General features: G+C 45.5%; 1 protein-coding gene across 6 annotated transcripts in view; it reads left to right on the top strand.

The window, feature by feature from the left end:
• Nucleotides 1-19,986, top strand: part of LOC110522266 (dnaJ homolog subfamily C member 5) — a 33,670-nt gene extending 13,684 nt beyond the window's left edge. The window contains exons 1-7 of one of the 6 annotated variants that reach the window (XM_090232873.1): nucleotides 2,661-2,765; nucleotides 6,975-7,141; nucleotides 7,884-8,097; nucleotides 9,009-9,165; nucleotides 10,590-10,777; nucleotides 15,195-15,234; nucleotides 17,208-19,596. In XM_090232873.1, the coding sequence (XP_090088999.1) occupies nucleotides 6,984-7,141; nucleotides 7,884-8,097; nucleotides 9,009-9,165; nucleotides 10,590-10,774 (714 nt within the window). In that variant the 5' untranslated portion in view covers nucleotides 2,661-2,765; nucleotides 6,975-6,983 and the 3' untranslated portion in view covers nucleotides 10,775-10,777; nucleotides 15,195-15,234; nucleotides 17,208-19,596. Of the gene's footprint in view, nucleotides 1-2,660; nucleotides 2,766-6,974; nucleotides 7,142-7,883; nucleotides 8,098-9,008; nucleotides 9,166-10,589; nucleotides 10,778-15,194; nucleotides 15,235-17,207 lie in introns of those variants that run through there. The other 5 variants (XM_036975842.2, XM_090232872.1, XM_021600520.3 and 2 more) reach the window with 5 other exon arrangements.
• Nucleotides 19,987-20,143: the final 157 nt, after the last annotated feature.

Here is a 20,143-nt window from a genome sequence, read left to right as displayed (position 1 = left end):
CAGCATCCATCTCTCAAATAATTTGCGAATGGCAGCCAAAAATAGCCTTTCTGTGAGAAACAAGAGGATTGCAAAGAAATACAAAATACTTAATTTAGCCCAGTACTGACAAAAGGCATTTTTGGCTGTCACATAGTGTTAGTGTCTGTGCTGAAAATTTGGTTGATCTTTCCATCTCTGACAGACTGTTTGAACACTGAACAAAAACGTAAACATGTAAAGTTTGGTTTCATGAGCTGAAAGAAAAGCTCCCAGAAGTTTTCCCTAAGCACAAAAAGCTTATTTCTCTCAATTTTTTTGCACAAATTTGTTCACATCGCTGTTAATGAGCATTTCTCCTTTGCCCAAATAATCCATCCACCTGACAGGTGTGGCATATCAAGAAGTTGATTAAACAGCATGATCATTACACAGCTGGGTACAATAAAAGGCGACACTAAAATGTATAGTTTTGTCACACAACGCAATGCCACAGATGTCTCAAGTTGTGAGGGCGTGTGCAATTGGCATGCTTACTGTAGGAGTGTCCACCAGAGCTCTTGCCAAAGAACTGAATGTTATTTGCTCTACCATTTATCATGCTGAAATAAGTGGAGTATTTTTTTCTCTACGGTCACTTAGTAGCCTAGGCCTACTTCTGCCCAAAAGACTTTTAATCAATCTATGTGATTTTGTTTCACTGAATCTCCATCTGTAGGCTATATTTGATTAGTTATGATGCTGGGCAAATAAGTTGGTGTAGCTCATCAATTCGTTTGCACATCGATCACTGATTTAGAAACATTTAGCATGCAATGTAAATCAAGTGTAGGCCTATTATTGAGCTCGCGTATAGGAAACTTCAAAAGCCCGCGGAGGTTGTGAAATATGAACACGAGACGCGAATGCTTTTGAAAATATATGTTGCTATTATTTTCTATGGGTCTCATGATGAAGATACTCTACTCCTACTTCTTAACGAAGCAGAGTTACGGTAGGAAAAGAGTTGAGATGTGGATCAAAAAAGCATGGGCTTGCCTTGGGCTCTGTTTCAAAATCACTTTTTTTGGTTGGCATGAAGGAAGTTGTGGGAAAAATATTATTTTTGATCATTTTTATATATTCTTAGCCTACTATAAAATGTGTGTTGTATGTGATCAGGGTAGCCTAAGCGTGTCTTGTCTTTTTCATGGACAAATTAACTATTTATTTAATGTGCATGGTGCAGCCATATAAACTTACACACTATTCCTATACATATTCTTATTTCCAGTACAGTTAAATTAAATCTTTAGAAAGAGGAGAGGTGGTGTGGTACAATTTTTGTATGTTTTTATTTTTTTTAAAGCTAAACTAGCTTTTTGCCTGTTTGTAAATGGTACAACATGAGAAAACGGGAGCAGGAGAGTCCAGCTGTGTATTGACGAGTCGTGTTTTATATTGAAAGTCATTATTTATTTTGCTTCAATGTAGTGATCAGGGGCGTGCTACTGTAGTTTTCCTTCACAGAAAATACATTAGTGCAACAAATTCAGTAGAAAATAACTTCATTTTCATCAGATGACAACAGAAGTGCAACGCTATTTGGCTGGCAGCCACACAAGTAAATGAGCTTACACTGCAAATGTAACACTGTGCGCTGAGAGTCGGGAAGCAAGTTCAGGGAGTGACTGTTTTAATAAAAGGAACATAATACAAACACTAACAGCACACAGACATGAAACTGGAACAAAGACTCCTGGGGAAGGAACCAAAGGGAGTGACATATATAGGGAAGGTAATCAGCGAAGTGATGGAGTCCAGGTGAGTCTTACGACGCGCAGGTGCGCATAACGATAGTGACAGGTGTGCGCCATAACGAGCAGCCTGGTGACCCAGAGGCCGGAGAGGGAGCACACGTGACAGCAAAAAGGATGCGTTGCCAATGAATTTCTGTTTGCCGTAAAAGGAATGTAGCCAGCTACATTTATATTAAAGTTAATTGTGCATTTTTACCAGAGAAGAGTAGCTCCACATCAGTCAGAGCGCTGTCTGCTGATAGAATGCCAATTGGTGAATTCTCATCTGAGTGTAGAAGTGCAACTGAAGCAAAAAAATATGTCTGAGGCCGAGCAGAAATTACAGTAAGAAGCATTTTAAATCTGTGTTTACAAAATGCAGACATATTTATTACGCATTCGTATTTTTCTGTGTGAAAAACACAGGGTTCGTGTTAACACAGAATTCTAAGTGTAATTTGCTAGTTATCTGAGTGGCTGAATTAATAAGGCGACGGGGCATCGTATAGTGTTGGCATTTTTGTTTTCTTAAAAAAATATATAAAAAATTGGTGGTACCTTTACCCCTTTTTCTCCCTAATTTCGTGATCTCGAATTGGAAGTGGTACAAGGAAATCCCGGCCTGCCAAACCCTCCCCTAACCTGGACGACGCTGGGCCAATTGTGTGCCGACTCATGGATCTCCCGATCACGGCCGGCTGTGAAACAGGCTGGGATCAAACTCAGGGCTTTAGTGACGCCTCAAGCACTGCGATGCAGTGCTTTAGACCGATGTGCCACAGAGGGGGCCGTGTTTGCTTTCTGCCGTGTTTGAGAAGTCAACGCCCTTTGGATGAGTTATCTGTACAGCTGCCACTGCTATCTGGATTTTCTTGCGTTCCCCCCCCCCCCCTCTCCCTATTCTCCAAGCAGAGCAGGCAGCCCGTTGCTGTCGCGACTCCAGATTCCACACAGACACAACGTGTACACTTGCTGCACCAGAGATGGTACTGTTCTTCCTTCAGACAAGTAGGTGTCAAAGCCTTGTTCATTTGCACAATGTCTCTAGTTCACAGTCTAAACTCACCAAAAATGACATTTGGTAGCTCCTACCTATCTGTAACCTATGAGCTGGATTGCCTGTCTTTGCAATAATTTTTTTACCGTTTGTACTTGTTAGCATATTTAGCTTAGCAGCCTCCATGGAAATTGACTATTACTTGTGCTAATTTTGACAGCATTCTGGTAATAGATGCCGATTGGGCTTTTTTTTTTTTGTCGCCCACTTGTGTATTCGCCCACTTGTGTATTTAACCTGTAATACCGCAAATCCTGAGATGAGAGAAGGATGGTATGAAAATCTGGGTACCGCCCAACCCTACTGCAATGCACAGGAGACCATTAGCTTAGGCCTCCAGTGTTTGCCCCATATGCATTTCAATCGTAGACGTCACTGTAGATGTAAAGATGTATCCCCCAGGGAGACCCATTCACCCCCAAGCAGGAAGCCCCCTGCTAAGTCTGCCACTGCTCTTGGGAAAAAAATCCTGGAGGAAACACTGGGCTTCAGTAGGTCCTATTTGACATGATGGATGCCTCATATGCAGAGTCCCTTTACCCCCTTTACACAAGTAATTGTGAAGCCCCCTTTCTCTACAGAAATGGATAGACTGTTCACAAGTAATTTTATTTGAACTGATTAGAGTTGAGGCTGGACCTGAGCCAGTGGAACATTGGAGCTGGGGCTTTAGTGAATGGCCTACAGACAGGCCAGATAGCAGAGGTAATTCATGGAAACAAGCTTTACTGGTTAAATGTCTCTGCTTGTCCAAGCTTTGGAAGTGTGGTTGTTGTTAAGCAGTTGGAAACCCTTGACTTGGCTACTCACCAGTTCCAATGTAGAACAAAGGTGATTGCAAACAGACTGCTTTTTCAGTGTTGGGGCACCACCAGCTTTAAGGGAATCAATGGGGTAAGCTTAGTTTACTGCTAGTCTGATTTTGCTTGTAGCCTTGTGCCACCATTTACTGTTTCCCCTCACAACAACCTATAGAAAAAGGTTCCCCCCCAGCCCAAACCACCTCCTAAGCCTCTCCCTGCTTGTCACTGGGCTGTGCTGGCTGTTCAGGGGAAGTCTCTCCAGGCCACAGCCAGTCTAAGATTTCCCCATGTTGATCTGTGTGAGATCAGCAATATGTAATCGTCTTTAGCTCAAGCCTCCCATGGCATTAGTAGTCACCGTGTGTGTGGCTGAATGTGGTGTGTTTGTGCCCCAGCAGGGCTAATGTCCTGCTCAGCAGAATGTGGTGTTGAGTTTCACTGCTGCCTTCTGTTAGGCTTTGTTTTAATCAAATGGATTTCAGATAGAGGCTCTACAGTTTATGTATTTCATTATTCATGTTTGCCATGCTGCTGCACTTTACTACTCAGTCTTGGAGCTTAATCCCAAATGAATCTGTGCTGGTCTACTTGTCAATAGTGTATTGTGGTTGTAAATGATCTGTAGGGGTTTTGTGTAGGCCCAACCTTTACATACAGTGCATTCGTTACGGCACAGCCAGAAGAGGACTGGCCACCCCACATAGCCTGGTTCCTCTCTAGGTTTCTTCCTAGGTTTTGGCCTTTCTAGGGAGTTTTTCCTAGCCACTGTGCTTCTACACCTGCATTGCTTGCTGTTTGGGGTTTTAGGCTGGGTTTCTGTACAGCACTTTGAGATATCAGCTGATGTACGAAGGGCTATATAAATAAATTTGATTTGATTTGAGCCTTCTAAAATGGATTACATTTTAAAAAAAATCCTCATCAATCTACACACAATACTCCATAATGACTAAGTGAAAACAGGTTAAGACTGTTTATGAAAGTATTCCGACGCTATGGGGCATCCTGTTTCCATTGATAATCTTTGCAATGTTTCTACATCTTGATTTAGAATCCACCTGAGGTAATTTCAATTGATCGGACATGATTTGGAAAGGCAGACACCTGTCTATATAATGTCCCACAGTTGACAGTGAATGTCAGAGCAAAAACCAAGCCATGAGGTCGAAGAAATTGTTCGTAGAGCTCCGAGACAGGATTGTGTCGAGGCACAGATCTGGGGAAGGGTACAAAAACATTTCTGCAGCACTGAAGGTCCCCAAGAACACTGGCCTACATCAATATTAAATGGAATACGTTTGGAACCACCAAGACTCTTCCTAAAGCTTCAGACCCCTTGACTTTATCCATGTTTTGTTACGTTAGACTTATTCTAAAAATGATTTTTTTTCGAGGCCTCCCGGGTGGCGCAGTGGTTAAGGGCGCTGTACTGCAGCGCCAGCTGTGCCATCAGAGTCCCTGGGTTCGCGCCCAGGCTCTGTCGTAACCGACCGGGAGGTCCGTGGGGCGACGCACAATTGGCCTAGCGTCGTCCGGGTTAGGGAGGGATTGGTCGGTAGGGATCTCCTTGTCTCATCGCGCACCAGCGACTCCTGTGGCGGGCCGGGCGCAGTGCGCGCTAGCCAAGGTTGCCAGGTGCACGGTGTATCCTCCGACACATTGGTGCGGCTGGCTTCCGGGTTGGATGCGCGCTGTGTTAAGAAGCAGTACGGCTGGTTGGGTTGTGTATCGGAGGACGCATGACATTCAGCCTTCGTCTCTCCCGAGCCCGTACGGAAGTTGTAGCAATGAGACAAGATAGTAGCTACTACAACAATTGGATACCACGACATTGGGGAGAAAAAGGGGTAAAAAAAATATATATATATATAAAAAAACATATTTTTTTTTCCCCTCAACAATCTTCACAAAGTACCTCATAATGACAAATGTTTGCAAAGTTTCTCCCATTCTTCTCTGCAGATCCAAGCTCTGTCAGGTTGGATGGGGAGCATCGTGGCACAGGTCTCCAGAGATGTTTGATCGGGTTCAAGTCTGGGCTCTGGGTGGGCCACTCAAGGACATTCAAAGACTTGTCCCGAAGCCACTCCTACGTTGTCTTGGCTGTGTACTTAGGCTCATTGTCCTGTTGGAAGGTGAACCTTCGCCCCAGTCTGAGGTCCTGGTTTTCATCAAGGATCTCTCTACTTTGCTCTGTTCATCTTTCCCTCGATCCTGACTAGTCTTCCAGTCCCTGCTGCTGAAAAATATCCCCACAGCATGCTGCCACCACCATGCTTCACCATAGGGATGGTGCCAGACATGACGCTTGGCATTCAGGCCAAAGAGTTCAATATTGGTTTCATCAGACCAGAGAATCTTGTTTCTCATGGTCAGAGTCCTTTAGGTGCCTTTTGGCAATCTCCAAGCGGGCTGTCATGTGCCTTTTACTGAGGAGTGGCTTACATCTAGCCGATCTACCATAAGGCCTGATTGGTGGAGTGCTGCAGAGATGGGAGAACCTTCCAGAAGTACAACCATCTCCACAGAGGAACTCTGGAGCTCTGTCAGAAGGACCATCAGGTTCTTGGTCACCTCCTTGACCAAGGCCCATCTCCCCTGATTGCTCAGTTTGGCTGGGCGGCCAGTTCTAGGAAGAGTCTTGGTGGTTCCAAACTTCTTCCATTTAACAACAATGGAGGCCACTGTGTTCTTGGGGACCTTCAATGCTGCAAAAAATGTTTGGTACCCTTCCCCAGATGTGTGCCTTGACACAATCCTGTCTCGTAGCTCTACGTACAATTCCTCATGGCTTGACTTCATGGCTTGGTTTTTGCTCATACACTGTCAACTGTGGGACCTTATATAGACAGGTGTGTGCCTTTCCAAATCATGTCCAATCAATTGAATTTTCCACAGGTGGGACTCCAAGTTGTAGAAACATCTCAAGGATGATCAATGGGAACAGGATGCACCTGAGCTCAATTTCAAGTCTCATAGCAAAGGGATACTTATGTAATAACTTTTTTTTTTTATTAAAAAATCTTTACCTGTGTTTGCTTTGTCAATGGGGTATTAAGTGTGTGATTTAAAAATATATATATTTGTAGAACAAGGCTGTAATACTGGGACTGCTTGACACACACATCTGTCGACCAACAGACTATGGACCAAATAATCGACCAGTTGACTATTTGGAATCAGCCCTTATAGACACGTAGTTTCTTGTTTTGAAAAACAATGAAGATTTAAGAACAGGTCTTTTAAATACTTCAGGGTGTATGTCTGTTGCTGCAATGACAACATACTCAGTGCCACACCTCCTGTGTGTGTGACTCAGTGCTAACCTCCTGTGTGACTGTGTGTGTATCTTGCCAGACTTCAGCCATGGCCACGGCAGGCGCAGGACCAGGCGCAGGACCAGGCACAGCAGAGCCAAATCGGCCAGGCCCCCAGAGGAAGATGTCCACCACAGGGGAAAGCCTGTACAAGGTGCTAGGCCTAGAGAAAGGAGCTTCCGCTGATGACATCAAGAGAGCTTACAGGTAACATGCTCTCGTTGTGTGACTACCATTAATGTGATGACTGTTTGATCAAATTAACTATGTTTAATTATTACGTGATTAAATTAATCATGTAACAATGAACTCATTAGCAGTCTTGGGGCACCACGGGAAAGTTATTTAACGAGTTGCTATCTCCCGACTTAAACTCTAAATGTATAAATATCTCTTACCTCAATAACAGTCAATTATGAATTATTATTACCTCATATCAGTCTTATTCTGAACGTCATCGACCGCACAGAAATACTAATAATCGCACAGAAATACACACAGTATAGATTATATTGATTACTAACATAATGCAATGTAAAGTCCCAAGTTGACTAACTAAGCATGACGGGGTGGGCGGCTGCTACTGCTGCCATCTTTGATTCTCACCCAGGAGTGAGAGTCATGACAGTCCCCCTCTGGTCGTTTTAATCTTGTAATTACCTTGCAAGTTGCACACCACCATAAAAATGACCACGGGATGTCCTGGTTGTGGATCCAGGACATCCTGTGGGGGGGGGGAACAATACTCAGGCTGTCTCTGGTTGTTATAGCCACATAACTTGGAAGCCTGTTTCTCCATTTCCCAATGAATTGGTCCATCAGACGCAAAATAATGGACTTCTAATGAGTTATAAGCTCTCTATAGGATTCAGAGTTTCATATAATTCATATGTGACGGCGTGGACTAAAATGAATGAATTCATCCATCTGTCCATCCATCCATTTACAGGAAATTAGCATTGAAGTACCACCCAGACAAGAACCCAGACAACCCGGAGGCTGCAGATAAGTTTAAAGAGATCAACAACGCCAACTCCATCCTGAACGATGACGGCAAGAGGAGGATCTACGAAGAGTACGGCTCCATGGGTCTCTACGTGTCCGAGCAGTTTGGAGAGGAGAGCGTCAAATACTACTTCCTCATGTCCAAGTGGTGGTTTAAGGTGAGAGAGAATACCTCATAACCCCTGTAAAACCGCCTGTTAGTCTAACAGGGTAATAGATTGAATACTCAGGTGACCTTGACCCTCTGGACAGGTTATCCTGGGTGTAGTCAGGACTGCAGTAGCCTCTGACAGTGGGGTGATTAACCCATCCTGAGTCCCAGCCTACTGTCTCTGTCTGTGATGACGCACTGACTGGATTGCTTTTACAACCATGTCACTCACACACTCATCACACTGTATTAGACATTACTATGTCTACTCCATTCATTAGACACCCTTCTATCTGGTGGTGGGAGTGCATTGACAGTCTATTAATTCAAGACTTGTGTGGAAGTGTATTATTGCTTTGAAAGGTGTCATCGTTACCTCCCTCTGAACCTGTCAGTGTACTGTGTTTTTCTGTTTGTCAGTTAGACCGCTGGCGTCAGGTGCAAAGCGGTCTTTATTTAGAACGGTGTTGTGTGTAGTTGTGCTCAGTCACTCTGAGATGTGAGGCCTTTGATGCTGAGTAGAGTACAGTAAGTAGAGTGGTTGAGATGCAGAGGGGACGATCCAGTGACTCTCACAAACCTCACTCTGCTTTCATCTACAAAGAAAAATACAAAGCACAGGAAATTACAGGGAGAAACCAAACCGCCACACGTATTTATACCCTAGAAAGCACAGTGCAATAGGATTATTAAGCGCACCACACATATTACATTGGATATGTAGCATTGAAAAGCAGAGAGCTCTGAGGGCAAAGCCACTGTCTGAGCCAGGAGGTCTCTGCTGCTAGCATCCACTAGCTTCTCTCACTGGGCCACCCTGTAGATCTGAGGCCAGATATGTAGAGGTTCTCATGGGAGCAGGATGACGGCGGGTGGCTGTCCTGACTGACTGCTGTGTGTTCTGTCCTTGTGCTGCAGACCATGGCTGTGTGCTGCACTGTCTTCTCCTGCTGCTGTTGCTGCTGCTGTTGCTGTTTCTGCTGCGGGAAGTGCAAGCCGCCGGAGGAGGATGATCACTACCAGTATGTGGACCCAGAGGATCTGGAGGCCCAGATCAAAGCAGAGACGGACGGAGGTGAGAGCACGCTGGGAAGGGGGTGGGGTTGTGTATGAGAGTGGAGGGATGATTTTGGTTTGATGGTGGGTAGTCTATGGGAGAATGTTTGGGGCACCCGTAGGTGGGCTGGGGACTGAGAGCGTGGTTCTACACATGCATGTATATTATAGACTCTCTGCTATAGTTGGACTAGAGGTCATGGGGAAGGTAGCCGATTAAATGCAGTATGCCCCTCGGTCCCTGTCCTTCTCCTGAGTCCTTGGCCCCTCCACTGTACCTCAGCGGCAGGCAGCCTCGCAGATGTCAGTTTTTCAGCCTGAATTAACGCTGTCACTTCCTTTCAGAGCATAGGAGCCGGAGAGAAGCCGATTAGAGGGAGGAGAGGCGGGGAAACCGCAGAGCACAGATGGGGTTAGAGCTGCCAAACAGAGATGGGGAGGGGGGGGGGGGGGGGGGATGATGAGGAGAGAAGCGTCAGTGTCTAGCTCTGCTAGGCAGAACTCCCGGTCTACAGCACCTGATCCTGCTCTGGAGGTTGAGGCTGAAGGCTAGCCCATAGATTACCTTAATGAAGCAGAACAGCTAAAAGTGCATGTATTTATAGCTCACACACACTGAATGAGAGACTGCTGGCTCATATCACAGAGGATATGTGCTTTGTATCACAATCCTCCTATACCACAAAGCGAACAAATCGCTAATGAAATGTTGTTTGGTATTTCTGCAGGTCAGCTTTCTGTTTGAAAGCTATGGATGTAGTGTACAATAACGTAAACATTAACCGTTAGAAATGTCAAGTGTTACTTTTCTTCCAACATTTCAAATTCAACAAGAAGCTTTGTTTTACCCTCTACCATCCAGGTCAGAACAGGGACAGGGGCTGGGACAGAAGTGAGATGAGGATGATTAATAGCACATCCTCAGATCTGACAGGACTGTATTGTCTGCCTCTGCCTCCTGTGTCGTGTCCTTGACTGGTTGGACTGAGGACATGACTCGGCTCCTTGACTCATGTTGCCTGTTAACACGGCAGCAGGAGAGCTCAGATCACTCAATAGCAGACAGTCCCAACGACTATACTTCTAAATGCCTTGTCAGAGTGATCAGCGACCACGGTGACCCTATAGTCATGACCCTAAGCCCAAATTGCTGTCGCACTTTCAGTATAAGAAGTTATGAAATGATAATGCATTGTAATTTACTATTGGTTTCAGAGATATTTGAATGTTTAGGCGAATACCTAGGTGACATGAATAACCTAACAAAAAAACAGGAACTGCGCTTCATTTACAGTACCTGAAAGCTAACCAGGACATGAGAAGCTAACAACCCCAGGGCGGTATGGGGATAACACATCAGTATACTCTGGCCCAATGAGCAAGACAGGTTAATCTCGTTCTGACAGAGTGGTGTTTTTGTACGTTTGTGTTTTGATCTACCAGGTGACACGGTAATCATTGTCCAGCCCATACCTGTAGCCGTACCTATAGCTGTATCGAGCCCTGTGGCTGAGAGCATCAGCCTAGGCCCTGCCATCAGCCTAGGCCCTGCCAGTCCAGTAGGTGACAACCCGACCAGTCCAGTGGCTGCTGAGAACCCAGGCGAAACGCTGCCGGAGTCTAAATGACTCGTAAGCCCCCCCGAACCTCCGTCTGCCTGATGTACTGGCTGTACTCATCCCATCTGCATGGTGTTGTCCATCCGTTACGCCCCAGACCAACCCGTTTCACCGTACTGTATTAGTTCGTAGTGACACATGTTCTGCTGTTTGGTAGTTCGACTGGCTCACTAACCATCCATTCTGTTTGCCTGTCAGTGCTGCATGATGTCATGGCTGTTACTTAGCACGGCCACATGAGCTTACCTTGTATATAATGTCTCTGCAACCTTTTCATAACAATCATTTCAGTGAATTGATTGCTAAGTATTTTGATTGTGTTTGGTCCATCATGAATGTATCTGCAGTAACTATTTGCTGCCTTGGTTATAAAGTGGATGTCATCTCTTTATTAATTAGGCCTAATAAATGGTAATTAGATAAAGCCTAATCTCTGCCCAGTATCCCATTACCTTAACAGCAAGAACACAGTGGCACTTGGGGCTGGATTCAATCCGGAAGATCCGCTTTAAAATGTAAAGGTAATTTGTGATTGATTTAGACATTTTAACGTGAATGCAGTTTCTGCGGGAACATTGCCTTTAAATTTAAACTGAGCTATACGGCATTTTCCGCGAAGAGACTGCGTTCACGTTAAATGCTGCATATGTCGGCTCAATCGGAAATTACCTTCAATTCCACCATACGGATTGAATCCAGCCCTTAGGCAACACAGGGCCCCACAGCAGCCAAGTATTCACTCAACCCACAACACATTAGCTGCCTCCAATAAACAGTAGCAGTCTATTTATATGAAACATCAATGAAATGTCAGGCTGGTTAGTTGAAAACCTAGCCTGTGGGTATGTGCAGGACAGAGAGCCATGTTCTAAAAGCACAGTCCCTTTTTGTCATAAGCTAACACAACCCTGGGATCCCCCTGGGGCCTGACGTAGAGGTAGCTAACCGCTTGGCTGAGCCAGTCCACTGTGGGTTCAGCAGCTAAAGTGTTGGCACAGTATTCAGACCGTACCATAGAACTATAATGAGTCATTCTATTTCTCTGATTCATGCTCTCCCTTCATAGTGGTGGTGATAGACTAACCGTGGTGGTGAATGACTAACTGTGGTGGTGGTTGTGAATGACTAACCGTGGTGGTGGTTGTGATAGACTAACTGGTGGTGATAGACTGACTGTGGTGGTGATGGACAGACTGGTGGTGATGGACAGACTGTGGTGGTGATGGACAGACTGTGGTGGTGATGGACAGACTGTGGTGGTGATGGACAGACTGTGGTGGTGATGGACAGACTGGTGGTGATGGATTAGCCGTGGTGATGGACTGACCGTGGTGATGGTGATGGACTGACCCTGGTGGTGGAGGTGGTGATGGACTAACCCTGGCCGTGGTGATGGACTGGCCGTGGTGATGGACTGGCCGTGGTGATGGACTAACCCTGGTGGTGGAGGAGGTGATGGACTAACCCTGGTGGTGATGATGGACTAACCCTGGTGGTGATGATGGACTAACCCTGGTGGTGATGATGGACTAACCCTGGTGGTGATGATGGACTGACCCTGGTGGTGGAGGAGGTGATGGACTAACCCTGGTGATGGTGATGGACTAACCCTGGTGGTGGTGGTGGAGGAGGTGATGGACTAACCCTGGTGGTGATGATGGACTAACCCTGGTGGTGGAGGAGGTGATGGACTAACCCTGGTGGTGGTGGTGATGATGGACTAACCCTGGTGGTGATGATGGACTAACCCTGGTGGTGATGATGGACTAACCCTGGTGGTGGAGGAGGTGATGGACTAACCCTGGTGGTGATGATGGACTAACCCTGGTGGTGGTGGAGGAGGTGATGGACTAACCCTGGTGGTGATGATGGACTAACTCTGGTGGTGGAGGAGGTGATGGACTAACTCTGGTGGTGGTGGTGATGATGGACTAACCCTGGTGGTGATGATGGACTGACCCTGGTGGTGGAGGAGGTGATGGACTAACCCTGGTGGTGGTGGAGGAGGTGATGGACTAACCCTGGTGGTGGTGGTGATGATGGACTAACCCTGGTGATGATGATAGACTAACCCTGGTGATGATGATGGACTAACCCTGGTGGTGATGATGGACTAACCCTGGTGGTGGTGGAGGAGGTGATGGACTAACCCTGGCGGTGATGGTGATGATGGACTAACCCTGGTGGTGATGATGGACTAACCCTGGTGGTGATGATGGACTAACCCTGGTGGGGACTGATGGACTAACCCTGGTGGGGATGATGGACTAACCCTGGTGGTGATGATGGACTAACCCTGGTGGTGATGATGGACTAACCCTGGTGGTGGTGATGGACTAACCCTGGTGGTGGTGATGGACTAACCCTGGTGGTGGTGGTGATGGACTAACCCTGGTGGTGGTGGTGATGGACTAACCCTGGTGGTGGTGGTGATGGACTAACCCTGGTGGTGGTGATGATGGACTAACTCTGGTGGTGGTGATGATGGACTAACCCTGGTGGTGGTGATGATGGACTAACCCTGGTGGTGGTGATGATGGACTAACCCGGTTGGTGGTGATGATGGACTAACCCTGGTGGTGGTGATGATGGACTAACCCTGGTGGTGGTGATGATGGACTAACCCTGGTGGTGGTGATGATGGACTAACCCTGGTGGTGGTGATGATGGACTAACCCTGGTGGTGGTGGTGATGATGGACTAGCCCTGGTGGTGGTGATGGACTAACCCTGGTGGTGGTGATGGACTAACCCTGGTGGTGATGATGGACTAACCCTGGTGGTGATGATGGACTAACCCTGGTGGTGATGATGGACTAACCCTGGTGGTGATGATGGACTAACCCTGGTGGTGATGATGGACTAACCCTGGTGGTGATGGTGATGATGGACTAGCCCTGGTGGTGGTGATGGACTAACCCTGGTGGTGATGATGGACTAACCCTGGTGGTGGTGGTGATGATGGACTAGCCCTGGTGGTGGTGATGGACTAACCCTGGTGGTGATGATGGACTAACCCTGGTGGTGGTGGTGATGATGGACTAACCCTGGTGGTGATGATGGACTAACCCTGGTGGTGGTGGTGATGATGGACTAACCCTGGTGGTGGTGGTGATGATGGACTAACCCAGGTGGTAGAGGAGGTGATGGACTAACCCTGGTGGTGATGATGGACTAACCCTGGTGGTGGAGGAGGTGATGGACTAACCCTGGTGGTGGTGATGGACTAACCCTGGTGGTGATGATGGACTAACCCTGGTGGTGATGATGGACTAACCCTGGTGGTGATGGACTAACGGTGGTGGTGATGATGGACTAACCCTGGTGGTGATGATGGACTAACCCTGGTGGTGGAGGTGATGATGGACTAACCCTGGTGGTGGAGGAGGTGATGGACTAACCCTGGTGGTGGAGGAGGTGATGGACTAACCCTGGTGGTGGAGGAGGTGATGGACTAACCCTGGTGGTGGAGGAGGTGATGGACTAACCCTGGTGGTGGTGATGATGGACTAACCCTGGTGGTGGTGATGATGGACTAACCCTGGTGGTGGTGATGATGGACTAACCCTGGTGGTGGTGATGATGGACTAACCCTGGTGGTGGTGATGATGGACTAACCCTGGTGGTGGTGATGATGGACTAACCCTGGTGGTGGTGATGATGGACTAACCCTGGTGGTGGTGATGATGGACTAACCCTGGTGGTGGTGATGATGGACTAACCCTGGTGGTGGAGTGGTTTTTCACTTGTCACTGAAGCAGGGTTGAAACTCTAACCTCACAAGACATGCCTTCATTAACCTACAGGCTGTAGGCTAACTCCCATGGAATTACAGAACATTCTAGTATGTTAGTCAGGTGCCTACCACTTTAGGTTAAGAATATTAGTAGTGTTTCCATGAAAGACGGGGGTTTAGAGTTCCTAGATAGTCTGGAATATTCCATGATACCATGATACCCACTGGGTACTATTAATTTGAAAGTTTGTTCATGGGGTTCCACTGTTACCTGTGGAACTACCACTTCCTAGGTACAGGTGTGTGTCCAGTGCACTGTTGAGACCAATGCCCCATAGACCTAGACGGACCACCGCTGTCCTGTCACATCCATCCATATGTTTTTGTCATCTCACCTCACACCTACTTCCTCAGCACCGTCCTCTCTGTTAGTGGTCTGTTTGTTCAACACCAAGACACCTGTTGACGTGTCAGTCTGGTTCTCTCTTTAACTATACCAGAGCGATAGCTTGAAGCTTTGAGAGACAATGGCTATATAATGATGTTGGGATAGTAGTGAATCAGTACTATCATCGCATTATACTGTCATCTGATATAGTAAGGGTAGTAGTCTACCACTAATAGTAGAAGTACTTTCAAAGCAGTGCTCTGTGCTCTCCCTCTATGCTGCATTTTGGATGGTGTCCTCTATAAGGACAGTGACAGTGTGGATGAGCCTCGCCAGGGGAGGGCAGGTAGGTTCCTGATACACACTTGGTTATGTTCAGTAGGGTGCACCGTAGCAAAACGTTTTGCAACGGAAAGCACTCTCAGGTAACACTTCCTTGTTTCAAAACTTTTTCCACCTACTGAACATGACCTTTGTGGAGTTTCAACACTTCAGGGCAGGTTAAACAAGGGCCCAACTTGAGGTCATGCCTTCTACTAATAATACATTCCCTTTTCAGTTGTATATGAGATAAAACAGGCTATTACTTGTGAACTTTTTATTTAACATTTTCACTCAGCAAGTAGCCTAAATCATGACAAACTAGTACAAGATAAAATTGTGTAAGACGGTGCATTAACAAAACAATAATCATAAAACATGACTTGCTGGATTTTGACCTCTGTATTTTCAGAAGAGGTCACTTTTTTGATAACAGGATTTATTGCCGCAAAGCTAGATGAGGATTGGAAGCTTCCAGTCAACAGGGTTTACAGAGCTGTAGATCCAGCTAGTAAACACTCTGTGTACCTGGCAGCCAAGGCCTTGCCCTTGTAGCCTCAGCCTAGCTGCTTTATCGTTTTAAAGTTTTACTGTAGTCACAGACCTTTGGCTTGTACAGTCTGCATGAACCACAAAACCTGTACTCATATTCCTGTTTGATTTCTCATTGGCATCATGTCATTAGCCTAAATCTACAGAACCCTGATATGTAATTTGGTGTTTACGAAGTCATTGTCATTTGAAAGTCATTGTGATCATTGTTACCTGTCTGCACATGCCTGTTGGTTATTCATTTGACTTCAGAATTGGACCTTTTTAGTATTATACAAACAATGGAGAATTATTTGACAGAATATGTAGCATAGTCCTTTACTCACTCCATTAGTATAGAGTGGGGCATATAGCTAACAAATATATATATGCTTTCAGAAAGTATTCACACCACTCACATTTTGTGTTTTAGGCTGAATTTAGAATACATTACGTTTAGATTTGTTTTGTCACTGGCAATAGACAATACCCCCATAATATCAAAGTGGAATTATGTTTATTGGAATTTTTACAAATTCATTAAAAATGAAAATCGGAAATGTCTTTTAACTATTCAACCCCTTTATGGCAAGCCTAAATAAGTTCAGGAGTATACATTTGCTTAACAATTCACATAATACGTTGCATGGACTGTGTGTGCAATAATAGTTTTAAACATGATTTTTGAATGACTACATCATCTACATACCCCACACATAAAATGATCTGTAAGGTCCCTCAGTCGAGCAGTGAATTTCAAACACAGATTCAACGACAAAGACCAGGGATGTTTTCCAATGCCTCGCAAAGAAGGGCACCTATTGGTACATGGGTAAAAATAAAGATACACTACGAAGATACAGGCGTCCTTCCTAACTTAGTTTCTGGAGAGGAAGGAAACCGCTTAGAGATTTCACCATGAGGCCAATGGTGACTTTATATCAGTTAGTTTAATGGCTGTGATTAGAAAAAAATAATGAATGGAATGGAGTTAAGCACAGGAAAAATCCTAGAAAACCTGGTTGTCTGCTTTCGACCAGACACTGGGAGATGAATTCATTCATGAATTCAATTCAAAATAATCATGGGCAAATGTTGCACAATCCAGTAGTGGAAAGCTCTTAAAGACTAGCCAGAAAGACTCACATCTGTAACTCTGCCAAAGGTGCTTCTACAAAGTATTGACTCAGGGGTGTGAATACTTCTGTAAATGAGAGATTTCTCCATTTGATTTTCAATAAATTTGCCAAGATGTCTAAACATGTTTTCATTATGGGGTATTGTGTGTAGATGGGCGAGGGGGGGAAAAAACAATCTAATCCATTTTGAATTCAGGCTGTAAAATAACAATGTGGAGTAAGTCATGCAATATGAATACTTTCTGAAGGCACAGTGTCAACTGTCCTTTTCTCTATTGAGGGTAATTTTTTTCTAGTGAATCTGACCCAGTCCCTTGTCTTCCTGCAGGTCCGCGTGCCCCTATCGTGATCCAGCCGCATTCCATCACTGTTGAGGTTCCAGAGACCTCCCAGCCTGCAGCCAGCCAGCCCACCTCCAAGCCCCAGCAGTGACCCTCCCCTCCCAGCCCTGTGTACCCGCTGGAGCCCTCCCCTTAGGTGGGCACGGCCCCCCGAGGGCCCCACCCTGGAGCCCCCAGCAGCCAGCCAGGCCAGCCGTCACCACAGCCAGGACTCACCAGTGCCAGTCAACCAGCCAGCCAGTCAACCCCCCATACTGTGGCAAAGGTCCAACCAAATGGACATGAGCGGCACGCTGCCAAGAGACCAGGACTTTTTATGACTTGATATATATATGTCTATCTACCAAACTGAGGATTAGAACAAACTCCTATCACTCCATTTTATCCCTCTGTTTCAATCCTCCCTCGTCTATCCCCCCTCCCCTGCTCTATTTCTCCCTCTTGGACTCTCGTCTCTGTCAGAGCTCTGGGATTGGAGACTCTTCAAGTTCAGTCTGAGTTTTGGGATTTAAATAGCCTGACTCAAACCTTCCACCTCCCGGAGACTAAAGCATGGATCAGAGGATGTGCATGTGTTAAGTTTGATCTGCATGCCCCTACTGTACAACACTGGCACATACATACCCCTCTACTACAGCCACCACCACCATCTTACCCCTGTCAGTGATACCCCCAGCTCCAGCCAGGTGCACTTACAGAATGCTGCACAACCAAGGGTCTCCACCTCCACCTGAATGAGACCCAGAAGTGGGGCCGACATTCGAGAACAGTGAAAATGTCCTGTGGAAAACTTCTGCATTTCTAACAGAAAAATGTGCTGACTGCTTGATTTAATTGCTAATTGATGTCACAATTATGTTAGTTAGACCAAAGCCAAACTACATGCCACTAACTCCATGCGTTCAGTAGCCACCAGTTTCTCCTCATGCCACTAGAGCCAACCTGAGAGGATTGCGCCATTGAGGTGTATGCATTTGGGTCTACTATGCACTTTTGAAACCTGTGAATTGGGTAAACGGTAATTTCTGATGGACTGTCAGCTATCTTATGGGTCCAGCCAACCAGCACTGCTTACTGAAACAGCCAGTACACTTCTCTCTGTATTCGATGGAACTGACAGATGGAAACAGCTAGCTGACTGCAACCCAACTACTTATCAAACGTCTCGCATCTCAAAGGGTGGTTTTGCTTTGCGTTCTCATAGTCTGATGTTGTAACATGGAGATACAGGTGGTATGTACTGTAGGGATCTGTGTTTGACCCAGCTACTAAGTGCACTCAATGCCACATTCTAAAGTGACAATTATGTTCTCTGTACTGCCTACAGAGAGATCCCATCACCAATGATTTTGAGACTTTTCAGATGTTGATTTGACTTTGAAGAAATAACACACCAGGGTGTTTTCCATGGGGTTTTGGTGGACTGAGGCATGTTGAGTATTTTATGGGCTAAAGATGCACATGTCTACTATTTACAACTAGGTATTAGTCCTCCTGTTCACTCCTTTCTACAGTACGGTCTCTGTGATGAGATTATGCAATGTCACACAGCAGGGTTAGGGTCTGTACAGATCATACAACCAGCCATTTGTACTTCAGTACAGCTCTCTTTATGATCCTGGGGGTGCAGAGTCGGCGCTTTCTCAAATGTACTGTAATCAGAATAGTGAAAAAGTGACGCGAATGGGTGCCACATTGTTAATGCGAATCAGTCAGTCCCAGTGGTGGGTGGGGGTGTGTGTAGAGCATTGTACAAAGTCTTTTGGTTTGTTAATCTAGTGCTGTGGTCAGTCAGCCATCCCCTCCCAGTTTCTTTGTGGTTTGTCATTTGAAAAGGGCATTCTGTGTTTCCTAAAGAGGGACTGGTACATGGTGTTAACCATCTTGTGTATTGGCTGAAGACCAACCCTAAAGTTAGACTAAACTAAAATCATGTCATCAAATGATGTCAAGCGTTTTGTAGCTTTGGATGTTTTTTCTCCTGGGTTTTCATAGAAATGATTTATCAGTAGCTTCAATTTCTTACTGGAATTTATGGCACTTTTTCTCCCCTTCTTTTCACTAAGTTAATAGCCAAAACCCTCCTGATTTTATTTTTTTTTCAGTCTTGGTTATGCTTTTTTGAAAACCATAGTAAATCGGATGCATTTCAACATAACAGTGCAGTATCTATCCCCAGGGTTCAGAGAGGAGAAATACCTTTTATTTATTCTGGTGATCCTTATCTGCTGTAAATAATAATCACTATGTGTGTCACATGCAAATAACATTGTAATAAGGTTGTTTTGAGAATCTTTGTTGAATGGAAAATGTTTTAAGAATCAACCCCATATACATAGTGTACATTGTCTATTTTTTATTTATGTCAAACCGAAAGAGCTGTTTAAAAAAAAAAAAGAAGTTTAAAAAAAACAAGTTGACAGTTGGGAAGAGAGGACCCTCGACTAGCCAACATGGTCCTCCCAGGGGGCTGGGCAACTGGTTGACAGAGGTAGGCAGGCTGTCCTAACTGGCTAGGCCACCATGGTGCTGGTCTACAGTAGCAGACAGACATGCAGTGTGTATCGGTCTGCCCTGAGTGTAGGGGGCAATGATGTCTCCATCTCATCTCTCTTCTAGGACACAGGGTATGAGGACTCTGCCACTGAAATGATTGATTGTAGTTTTGTCGATGTTTTCATTGTCATTCATTCATCATGTCTCATGGACAAAAATGATCTGTAAATGTGTATTTATATAATGAAATTAAAAGAAGGGGGATTTGTACAATGTCTTCTGTGTGTGTCATTGTGGACTCTTAATCCTTGGTATTTTATTAGGATCCCCATTAGCTGTTGCGAAAGCAGCAGCTACTCTTCCTGGAGTGTTTCTATTTATATATACACACATATTACCAGTCAAAAGTTTGGACACACCTACTCAA

Source organism: Oncorhynchus mykiss, chromosome 4 (genome assembly GCF_057628025.1).
Source record: "Oncorhynchus mykiss isolate SJ-2025 chromosome 4, ASM5762802v1, whole genome shotgun sequence".
In the NCBI taxonomy this organism is placed as follows: Eukaryota; Metazoa; Chordata; class Actinopteri; order Salmoniformes; family Salmonidae; genus Oncorhynchus; species Oncorhynchus mykiss.
The sequence above is the reverse complement of the archived record's forward strand: the minus strand, read 5'-3'. Positions and strand labels throughout refer to the sequence as shown.